The sequence below is a fragment of the Mytilus californianus genome, unplaced genomic scaffold, assembly GCF_021869535.1.
Source record: "Mytilus californianus isolate M0D057914Y unplaced genomic scaffold, xbMytCali1.0.p SCAF_8, whole genome shotgun sequence".
Classification (NCBI taxonomy): domain Eukaryota; kingdom Metazoa; phylum Mollusca; class Bivalvia; order Mytilida; family Mytilidae; genus Mytilus; species Mytilus californianus.
In genome coordinates this window covers 84,130,313-84,142,816 of record NW_026262734.1, presented here as the reverse complement: position 1 = coordinate 84,142,816, position 12,504 = coordinate 84,130,313, and the positions used below count along the sequence as shown (strand labels likewise).

The 12,504-nt window shown below is 31.8% G+C and overlaps 1 protein-coding gene across 4 annotated transcripts in view; it reads left to right on the top strand.

Annotated features, from left to right (window-relative positions):
* The window catches only part of LOC127711584 (mediator of RNA polymerase II transcription subunit 19-like), a 140,603-nt gene that overhangs the window by 22,688 nt on the left and 105,411 nt on the right, over positions 1-12,504 (top strand). Inside the window, exons 3-6 of one of the 4 annotated variants that reach the window (XR_007986792.1) lie at positions 514-613; positions 2,618-2,717; positions 3,475-3,600; positions 5,716-6,895. Coding sequence is in view for 2 of the 4 variants with exons in the window: in XM_052217676.1 (XP_052073636.1) it covers positions 514-613; positions 2,618-2,717; positions 3,475-3,600; positions 5,716-5,729 (340 nt within the window). In the remaining 2 variants the exon portion in view is untranslated. Of the gene's footprint in view, positions 1-513; positions 614-2,617; positions 2,718-3,474; positions 3,601-5,715; positions 8,508-12,504 lie in introns of those variants that run through there. The other 3 variants (XR_007986793.1, XM_052217676.1, XM_052217675.1) reach the window with 3 other exon arrangements.

Genomic DNA, 12,504 nt, shown 5'->3' with positions numbered 1-12,504 from the left:
AAATTGAAGGTCACATGAATACTGATTCAATGAGGTTGAATTATTCACTTGCAAGTGGTACCAGCAAAAGTAAATGAATCCATAGTATCTATCTTATTTATTTTTTTATATAATTGTCATTACTTCTTTGATTGGTGATACATTTAAACTTCAACTGTAGGTCCCTTACATTTGTATACTGTTATCATGGTTATGTTTAGTTGGTGACAACTTTTTTATATTCATTTTCTGTTGCACACCTTGTTGCATTAGGTCCTTTTAAATTCTCAGAATTTTTTTACCATCAACATAATCAAACATAATTTAACTTGTTAGAATGAAAAAAAAAACTTATTTACGCCTGACCTCTGATTGTAGTTTCTTTGTTAAATTATAGTTCATAAAATACATTAACACATAATTAGCTTGGTTTTCCAATTGAGCATAATTTAGATTGCTGGAAATATCATACAACATTTATATTGATATCTGTTGGTGTAATGGCAGTTATGTATTTTCTTTTTTTTCCTTTAGCTCTCTTAGATCAGTAGCGGAGAATCCACCTAAAGCAAACAAAGATTTACAGCCTCTGTCTGGTGGTGCTCTATCAGGATTTAGACTACATCCAGGACCTGTAAGTACATGTATACTGTAAATTTAGTAATTAATGCATACATTTATCATTGTGAAAAACCACTAGCATGAAGGGCAAAAATGTGGCATCTAATTAATGTGATTGCAACAATATGAAGGAAAATCACTTCTGCTAGTTTTTATTAAAACAAACTTCATGAACTTGATGCTGTCAAATTTTTCGCATAAATTAAAAACATTGCAATAGTTTTTGCAATGCTTTTATGATTAGGACAATTGCATTCATCGTATGTATCAATTAATTTGGAAATGCAATCAACATTAGTCTGTCTTCATTATTTTTCCAATAAGCTATAAATATATCTATCCTAGTTGTTTAATACATGTATCTAACAAAGTGTGGTTTGCTTGTTTTTATATCGTCATCAGTCAAAACTAAATCATAAACATAAGAATTCCATTTTTTTTTACAGTTGGTCCGAGTACACAGTTATTTCGTAGTGCATTTCTTTTAGACAATAAATGAAAATTAAAAAAATCCCACTTGCGCTTTCTCAATAATATTTTTACAGTGTGTTGTACTACTTTTGGGACAAATTATATCAAAATTAGAGAAAACTTCATCGGCTCTAACTCAAAATATGGACAATTTTATGTTAAGGGGGTCTTCAAATCTTTTGACAGCTTCCGAAGTGCTAATTTTTAACATTTTTCAGCTGGACCAAATCACTACTTTACTTTAAAATTCATGACCCAAATTTTTTTAAAGTGTCATTTCACCCCCCTACTTGCTATTTGAGTCATAAAACATGGAGAAATAAATTTGGAAGGGGTATAAAAAAAATTGGCAAGTAACACACTGTCCACACTAGGGACTATATTCGTGGACAACGAAAATCAAAGGACGATAACTGTGTACTCTGACCAGTTTGCCGTTTTGACACGAAAAAAGATAACTATGCCTGACTATAATGCATAACTTTTTTTTAGAACAAACGAAAGTCAATGTTTGTCTCAATTTCATCCAAAATCATAAGAAAAATTCTACAACTTATATTTTCAAGATAGGAGTCTGAAAATTATAACAGTTAATGTTTTACCCGGGGAAACGTAACTTACTGGATTCAGTGGTAGAACCCATACATGCCATATATATGTTTTGAAAACAGGACACATTGAAATCTTATAATAGCATTAGATTGAAAACTTGCAGACCTTGACATTAAATAATAATGCTAGCAGGTGGGTATAGTAGTACTTTGTATATGAAATTAATTTTCTCTGTTCAATTCCAACAGTTTCCAATTTTTATTATCACAATAATAAGAACTCACATTTGATATCTGATACAGATATCTGTATGCAGATTTTCCTGAAATCACAATAATTAATCTCACATTTTTTGTCCATTCTTCAAAAATGGAGTTAATGGCAGCAATAATAAATGAACCAAATAATTTCCAATTTTACAGTATCATACTGTAACTCATTTGTTCTTCTTGTTATTGTAGATTCCAGATTAATACAGGTTCATGATTTAGACTCATCTGTTCCTTCTTATTATTGTAGATTCCGGAACAATACAGATTCATGATTTAGACTTGTGTGTTCCTTCTTGTTATTGTAGATTCCAGAACAATACAGATTCAAGATTTAGACTCATTTGTTCCTTCTTGTTATTGTAGATTCCAGAACAATACAGATTCATGATTTAGACTTGTGTGGTTCTTTTTTGTTATTGTAGATTCCAGAACAATACAGATTCAAGATTTAGACTCATTTGTTCCTTCTTGTTATTGTAGATTCCAGAACAGTACATATTCAACGATTTAGAGTCGTGTGTTCCTTCTTGTTATTGTAGATTGCAGAACAATATATATTCATCATTTAGAGTCGTGTGTTCCTTCATGTTATTGTAGATTCCAGAACAATTCAGATTCATGATTTAGAGTCGTGTGTTCCTTCTTGTTATTGTACATGTAGATTCCAGAACAAAAATACAGATTCATGATTTAGACTAATGTGTTCTTTCTTGTTATTGTAGATTCCAGAACAGTACAGATTCATGAGTCAGATGCCTAAAAAGAAACACAAACCGAAGAAAAGGAAAGAAGAGAGGTCTGGAGCTTTACAAGATTCACAAGGTATGAAAAGTTTTGTATCTGGTGACACTGCTTTATTATTGCATCATTGACAATCATAACACATCTCTTCATTATACCCACTCTAGCAGGCAACAGTCAATCAAAAGCTGTGGGGCTATATTGTAATCACCTTGTTTTTCCAATAGTTCGTTCCTCCATTATTCCAACAAATCATTTTGTCTGTTTTTCCAGGATCTGCTGAACTAATTAACTTCAGAAGTTTAACATCAATGAGTTGTAAAATGTAAACAACACTTTACAAATTTCATGTGTCCGAAGCACTTAGAAATACCTTCATCAGGAACACGCAAAGCGAAATATTTAAAATCAAAATATGTTTAAAAACAAAAACAGTTGAAGAGCTATATGACCAAAAGGATTGGTATTGTAACTAAAAAAAGTGAAATTGTTACCAGTCATCACGCTTAGCCACAGGCCTAGCAGCCCAAGGCTTGTAAAATTGCTTTCGCGTCTGTAAAAATCATCTCTACAGGCAAACAGAATCTAACTAAAATTTTCCAAAAATTGAGCTCCGGGCCTGTAGATTTAAATGTTTATCATGAAGACTGTGCAACCTGTGCACACTTTTTGATCTTTCATAAAGGTAATTAGTTTTTGACGATACATTGAACTTTTTAATATGAATGAGCTTAAAAATATTTGTCACACCTTTTTCCAGTACTACTGAACAAAATGACATTTATCTGCTTTGCAGCTCTTTTGTAGACAGAACCATATTTATTTTAATATTTTTCAGATAATTCTGTAGAAAGTAAGGATGATAAAGTGAAGAAGAAAGCCAAACAAGATGCTGAACAGAAGAAAGATAAAAAGAAAAAGAAAGACAAGAAGAAGAAAAAAAGGATGAAAGATAAAGATGATGGTATTTATCTGGAATTTACATGAATACTTATGAAGTATAATTAAACTTCCTGATTTTTCTGTTCTATAGATAGCAACTTTGGTTGCTTTGGTAAAATGAATTGATATCTCGAAGGATTGTTGAATTTTTAGTCTTAACTGTCTCTCCAGACATTTTCCATATCCAGAATTTCAGTCTATCTGGATTTTTTTCTGTGTTTGGTTTGGGTTTAGGAAAAGAGAGAGAAAAGATAGAAACTAAATAATTTGTCAAGAAAATTTACTTGCAGTTGACTATGTAGAATTTGATGTACAAAAAGATGGTTACATACTTCCTAATGGTCTCCTTAATATACATTAGAAAGTTGCAATGTTGGTTTAAAAACAAATTTGTTTAGGGCTGTTCCATTAAAACATAGATGGTACCCAGTGAAGGCACTTTAAAAAAGGGGCAAATTAAAATTTCGCTTACATTTCCACTATGCAAAAACATAGATGACACCCACCCCTAGTTGAGATTTGGAAGTGCCTTCCCTGGGTCCCATGTATGTTTTTATGGAACAGCCCTAAACAAATTAAACTTAACAGTTCAAAGGGACATAACCTTTGCTTAAAATTCTTAAAAAATGTGAAATGTACTATTAGAATTAAACCTTTCAATCATGTGTCAATATCTATTTTTTGATAATTTAAACATATTCACTCTGTCTAAAAATATTTGTCTTTTTTTAAATTTACAAAGTAGGAGTAAGGGGAATAATAAACAACTTTACTGAAATTTATTCTTATAATATTTTGTTATCTCAGGGCCTTTTTTGGCTCAATGCTCAGGCTGTAAGGAGACCTATAGATGTTAACATTCTTATAATTTGGTATCTGGTAGATAGTTTTCACATTGGCAAGCATTTAATTTCTCCTTATTCTTAAAGTACTTTTGAATGAAAACATTATCTAGATTAGAAGAATAGATAATCCTGTATATTAAAAATAAGGGATCAAATCAATGATATATTTTCACATGTCTTTTTATTCACCCACCGTATGAGCATGATGATGTTGTCTCTTGTTTGAATAATTTTTAAAACTATGAGATCACTGAGATGTGGATTTAAATATGTTAGCCAATTTATTTTATTTTTTGTCCCACATATTGAACCATAGTCATCAGTTCCTAAATTTTGACTGCGAAAAAGCTTAAGCCTATACATTAGAATTTAAATTCTCCTTTAGATGGTCTCTTTTGATGATGAAGAGAACATTCTGTAAACATTTCCAAATTTCTGTGAAGATTTGTGCAGAAGATTCTTTACAATCAAAAGATACCATTTTGAGCAAATTTTTTTTTTTTTTTTTTAATTATTTGTTACTTGCTATACTGATAACTGGACGTATTTATTGCAAATGAACAAAATTACACTTTTGCCATGACAGCAGCAGTTGCAGGCCTAGCAATAAATACAGTAAGGGGTAACCTTTTTTTGAATTGTTCATTATATAAGGCCTTATCTTCAATTGATACAGAGGAGCCTCGAGGTCGAATGGTCTAAATTGTTCAACTACTGATAACTAGCCTGTCAACACTGTGTTTTGAGTTTGAATCCCACACGTGGCAGATGTGTTTGACTCCAATCTCAATTGACTAGGATTGTCAATTTTCCTGCTGAAGGTCTGTGGTACTCTCCTGCCACTTAGGCTTCCTCCACCAATAAAAAGGGATCGCAAAGAAAAATAGCAAATAGTGCTGAAAGTGGCGTTAAACACCAATCAATTACTACCGATACACTTTCAGATTATTTATTGTACTTGACCTACTCACTGTTAATTACAGTAATATAATTTATCATTCTTGGCTTTACCCTTGATGTAGATCTCATACAGATTACATGTATTTATTGTACTTGACATACTCACTGTTTATTACAGTAAGAGAATTTATCATTCTTGGCTTTACCTATGATATAAGTCTCATACAGATTATTTATTGTACTTGACCTACTCACTGTAAATTACAGTAATATAATTTATCATTCTTGGCTTTACCCATGATATAGATCTCATACAGATTATTTTTTATAATTGACCTTATTTTTAGTTAATGGACTCACAGTAAGATTATTCATTTTGCTTTTTTTTACAGACTCTCAGTCTTGAAGGAAATGGTGGTGAAAATTATGGTGTTCTCTCATTCAGAAGGCAGCTAATGACATCATGGATATTTAAAGACAGCCATTGATGTATTATATATCATACTTATCATTTGATATTGGTAGACCTTCAGATATGTCTCAGGTCCTAGGTCAGATCATATTTTGTTCATTCCAAACAACTGAATAGGATTTATAAATGACATGGATTGTTTAAGGTGGAAAACATGTTGTTTTTGTTTATATTGCTATCAATGATTACAGTCAGAATTACCACCATCATCATGATCATATTGTATCTTGTAAATTTTGAAGCTGAAAATGTTGTTTTTGAATTTTAATTCACCCTACTTGAATTGTATTATAAGATAGAGGTTTTAAGATTAGATAACAACTATTTGTATAATTTTACCTTCTGTGGTGGCTTATACTTTTTTTAAGCAGCACTGTAGGAAAAATCACACTATCTCTGCATATTGTTTCTAATTAAAACTTTTATTTTGAAACTGGAAATTGATAAACATTTTCCTTGGTTTCATATAAACATGGTGGTCGGCATATACAAAATCCAATTTTACAATAATTGCTTACTTTTGTTATATTCAAATAGCTTATCTTCATCTCTGTTTAAGTCAAGTTTGTGGGGTTAAGTAGATGATTTAAATTTCAAATCGAGGATTCTGGTTTACAAAGCCAAATTTGTGACCAAAGGGAAGTAATTCAAAATTTGAATTGCAAATTCCAGATTCTTTCACAACCAATGTTGTAATATGAACACAACTTCAATGTTTTTTTTAATTTTCCACTGAGTAATGAACATTTTGAATAAATCTGACACCATGATTTTTGAAACAACAAGCATTTCAATTTTCTCTTGAGTTATTTTTCATAAGCCATAGATGATATGCCTAAGCGTCTTGGTGAATTTTAAAGTGCTAACACAAACAGATATAAAAAGCTATTTGATAACTTGTATCAATAAATTTAAAGGTATTACTTGAATTATGTGCTCCAGATGAACTTAAGTGCTTTACAAGAAGAAAAATAATGTTTTTATGTGTTATGTATATCAGCAATATACTTGTCACACAGTTTTATGGGTTTCTTTCTGTTGTCTTGCATTGTTTACTTATTTCATATTATTCTCATAGAGGAGTTCTTTTAGAACAGCAGGTAAAAATTTGTAACTGGCGTAGACTGTAGTAGTGGTTTTTGATGACACAGCTTTTAATAATGTAAGTTGTATATTTATAAGTCCAAATCACACAAGATGTACATAATTTAGATGGAATACTCAACAATAAATTCTATGATTATATTGAACTTTTTTGGTTGATTTGTATTTCTGAAATTTTTCAGTCATTTTAAATTAATCAGGATTAAGCACTAAATTTTTAGATACAAAATCAAAAGGACTTTCTGAATAATGATGTTTACTTATCAGTCGGAATTATTACTAGCTTTTGGTAAATAACAAAACTAGCAATATTGTCATAACCTCTACTCATTCATGTCATAATAACAAAAAATACTCTTATGATATCATTACTGAATTATTGCATGTTTTTGATGTAGTTCAGTGAAAAGAAGAGTGCCATTTAACACTTTCTTAAATGGAATACATTTAAGGAAAATTACTTTTTACAACTTGAGTCAACAGGAAGTTTTAAAAGCATTGTGAAATTAACTTTATTAAAGCAACTTATTAGCCATTTTTTGTCACAGACTTAAAGCAAACAAATTAAGTATTAAATTACCTTTTCTAGCAATTATATATTTTTCAGGGAATCCGCTGGCTTAGATTTAATACAATTAGTTAATTTGTTAAAATAATTAGGTATGATTATTTCCAATGACACATTAGCATGATTAAGGATTAAATTGTCCACACCTGTTGGGTATCCCTTTCGTCATGAATTGATATTAACATAATGAAACAAGATATACATTCGTAAGAATTTTTTATTTGACTCATTCACTGGCTGTATGAATTTTATTTAAAAGCTTGTTTTCCTGCAGAATGTGAAGAAAGTCGTTGATAGTGCAATTAATTTATTGTTTTTATTGTTGATTATATTGATGCTGTTCTATTCTTGTATTATAATTTAGATTGTTCCTTTAAACATACAAGGTAGGGGGAGGCTCATTTAGTTGCAGATAGTTATGGAGGGTTGTATTCTACGTTTTATCCATTATGAATATAGCCTGATATTTAAAATAACATGGTTCCCCTGGTTTATTTTTGTTGTGTTAAATTTGTATGCTTTCTTTTTTTAGAACAACTCTGGATCATGCTTTTATCTTTGCAAAGTATGAATCATTTTATAGAAAATTATGATCATCATTTCATAAATTACATTTTTTTCTGCTTCATTTTAGATTAAAATTTTAAATCAATTATAGAATCAATGTTTGATATTGATAAACATTCTTAAAAATATAAAAAAAGTAACAGAAAGGATAACAAAATGAAAAAATATTCACCAGCTTCAAAATGCTGATGGTTTTAAAAGGATTGAAAAAGAAGTTGTTAAATTTGTTGAACATGCATAGATAGATATAGAATACATGTACTGCAAATCTAAGCCAACTTGAAAATTGCGTGACAAAAGCCCATCACATGAAAAAAGTCAACAGCTATTATTTTCATATTCTAAGTGAATTTAAATATTCTGTATTTATGATGAGTATGTAAAGAGTCTACATAGTATTTTGATTGTTATTTTTGTTTTGTAAAAAGTGCTGTGTATTTTTTGTACATAATGGATTAAATGAATTACATAAATGAAAAATGAAAACAAAAACATTGTTATTTATGAGGCCACTTATCATGAAATAGGACATTGTTTTCTAACCTTGACACAGCCTCGTTGGTCTCGTTGTAGTGTGTTCACCATGAGTGCGGGAGGTCTTGGGTTCGAACCCCAGCTGGGTCAAACCAAAGACTTTAAAATTGGTATATGCTGCTTCTCCGCTAAGCATGTGGCATTTAGGAGTAAGAGCAAAGACTTGTCGGCTCGTAGTCAGAATAATGTGTCCGGGTAAGATGACATGTCTTTCTGTGGACTGTTACCTTGTGAACTAGCACATTAAAAATCCAGCTCAGTGTGTTGGTAAAGTACAAAGCAGGATTAATATTTATATTTCATCAACATGTTCTCGTCCTGAATATGCATATTAATTTGCCGCTCAACGTTAAGCAGCCATCCATCATCATCATCTTACCTTGACTAGAGTGATAGTACTAGTGAGTTAAACCCCAAACTGGTGTAGAAGTAATAGAATCATCAAGGTTTAACAACTTTCGTGAAAATTGCATTATTGCTTTGCAAATTAATTAATTGATCAATTTAGACAACTGTGGTTTACAGATGTTTAAATCTCCTAAATCAATTAAAAAGATACAAATCAAGGAAACAAACAAAAACTGAAGGAATGGCATGAGCTCCCGTTCTGTATACTCAGTACACTACACTACAATCTCCGTACAGCTCTTGTTTCTGTTCTGTATACTCAGTACACTACACTACAATTTCCGTACAGCACTTGTTTCTGTTCTGTATACTCAGTACACTACACTACAATCTCCGTACAGCGCTTGTTTCTGTTCTGTATACTCAGTACACTACACTACAATCTCCGTACAGCACTTGTTTCTGTTCTGTATACTCAGTACACTACACTACAATATCCGTACAGCACTTGTTTCTGATCTGTATACTCAGTACACTACACTACAATATCCGTACAGCCCTTGTTTCCATTCTGTATACTCAGTACACTACACTAAAATCTGTACAACGCTTGTTTCTGTTCCGTATACTCAGTACACTACACTACAATCTCTGTACAGCGCTCGATTCTGTTCCGTATACTCAGTACACTACACTACAATCTCTGTACAGCGCTCGTTTCTGTTCCGTACACTCGGTACACTACACTACAATATCTGTACAGCGCTCGTTTCTGTTCCGTATACTCAGTACACTACACTACAATCTCTGTACAGCGCTCGTTTCCGTTCCGTATACTCAGTACACTACACTACAATCTCCGTACAGAGCTCGTTTCCGTTCCGTATACTCAGTACACTACACTACAAAGACGTCATATTCGGTGTAGTGATACGAAGTAATTACGGAGCAGATGTAAGCTCTGTGCCAGCGATTGTCGCCTGCCCTGTTAATCCACACTCGGTCAAAATGTTAAATTGGTAAAATTACAGATCAGATGACCTATGTGGTATCTAATAATCTAGGAATGTGAAGACATGTTGTTAGCTAGTTGAGACACAAACACATACCGGTCAACCAATTTGTGATGGTGATCATAAAACTTTACTTATGTAGGGTTGGTTTTAGTCATCATCTTCATTATTTTGTTTATGCAGTTTATGTGAAAGGAGCACACCATTTCAGGTATTTAATGATTAGAATTGACTAGATTTTTGCAAAACAATAGAAGAAAGTGAAATAGCAAAAATACCAAACTCCAAGGAAAATTCAAAACGGAAAGTCCTTTAACAAATGGCAAAATCAAAATCTCAAACACATCAAACGAATAGAAAACAACTGTCATATTCCTGACTTGGTCCAGGCATTTCCTTATGTAGTAAATGGTGGATTAAACCTCGTTATATAGCTAGCTTAACCTCTCACTTGTATGACAGTCACATAAAATTCCATTATATTGAGAGTAATGTGTGAGCAAAATAAACAGACATAATAGGTAAAAATATAAAAAATTTGGGATACAGCAGTCAACATTGTGTTATAATCTTAATCACTATAAAACAAAAAACTAATTCAACAAAGAACAAGAATGTGTTCATAGTACACGGATGCCACACTCGCACTATCATTTTCTATGTTCAGTGGACCGTGAAATTGGGGTAAAAACTCTAATTTGGCATTAAAATTAGAAAGATAATATCATAGGGAGCATGTGTACTAAGTTTCAAGTTGATTGGACTTCAACTTAATCAAAAACTACATTGACCAAAAACTTTAACCTGAAGCGGGACAGACGGACGGACGGACGCACAGACCAGAAAACATAATGCCCCTACTACTATCGTAGATGGGGCATAAAAACAAAATGGCATATAAATATAAACACTCCATAGAAAAAGCATAAAAAAAAGAAAAGACAAGAATACAAAAAATGACGATAGCACAATAGGCCAAGTAAATTTAATTAGTAGATTTTCATCCAAATTTTTGAAAAAAAATGGGGTGGGTGGGAGGATTTTATTTTTTATTTTTTATTAGATATGAAACGCTCTTGTGACGTGTTCTTCATATATGCAAGTGTAATAATAAGGTTCTATCATGTATATACATGTATAACGAATCAAACATACAAAGAAATGCAAAAACCAAAATTTGAAACAGGATGTTATTAATGAAACGAAATTATCGGCAGTTACCGGTAACGAAAATGAACAAAATCCGGAAATCGTAAATTTTTCAAAATAAAAAAAATTGGGGCGGAACGATTTCAGAGGGGCGGGCGGGGATGAAAATCTATCAATTAATTTTAATTGGCCATAACACAAGGCCTAGGGCGGGATGTAAAAATACCGAGCCACGCAAAAAAGATATGACCAAAATTGGATTAAACAGTAAAGGTTAAAAGTATATATAGACAAATAAAAAGAACACTATAACACGTAGTATAGATCATAGTTTTTAACCACATTCTCATATTTATGCTTCTATTTTATAAGCCTATTAGAACCAAAATTGAAATAATTATAGAGTTTTACAGTGTTTTTGGATGACTGAAACAAGGCGTAACTGAGAATGTTTGTTTGGATTTTTAAAAAAAAGCTGCAAATATTATTACAAAAAATACTGTTAGCATTAACTGTTCATCTAAAAAATGGGATAAAAAAATTGAAAACCAGAAATTTTTATGTACACACATTCAGGATTTGTTGAGGGACTAATGTCATACATGAAGTTTGTGGTTCAGAATTCCCATGAAAATTTTGATGAATGGGTTACATGTAATGGCTGTTTAACGACAAATATTATATGCATATTCGGGGTGAGAATTTGTTAATGTAATATGACACTGAACCCTGCGTTGTAAAAAACCAACACCCTTAGCTGTATGTTAAATATTTTTCTAGGACTAGTTCATATTGTTATAGTCTCTCAGGAAGAAATGTAATTCTACACAGACACATTAAGTCGCTGGTTCCATTACTTGTAATGCCTTTTAGTTAGTTCCTTTGAGATTCAACATTGCAACACTGTGTCTTCCCGTTTTTCCCCATGGGACAGTCTTCCCAGTCAATGAAGCAACTCCGTCTAGTCAGACTTTGAGCGCACTAGTCTTTTGATCTTGTTCCAAAAAACTGCATACCTAAGCTTAAGGAAGATGCAGCAAAAACGAATGTTCAAGTCTTCGGTTTGAAAAGACCATGAATAGAACGAGATCGTCCAAACTGTTATGTGTATTTAAATATATCTGACCAAACATGACTATTTCACATAATGGATTTGATAAAGCTAAATATGATGAACTGCGTTTGTTTCGCAGTTCATCATACTTCATTTAAATTTTAACAAAATATCTATTTGAATAAGGCGATTCCTCATATCTTCATATGAATATCAAGTCTGTCAGTCTTATGATTTGCAAACATCCTCATGGCACAATTCTGAAAGTGACAAACCAAACAAAAAAAACAAAAAAAACCAAAAAAAAACCCTGATCTTTTGTAGTCTAATAGTAAATCACTGTCCTCTTTCACTTTCTTTTTTTCATTTGCA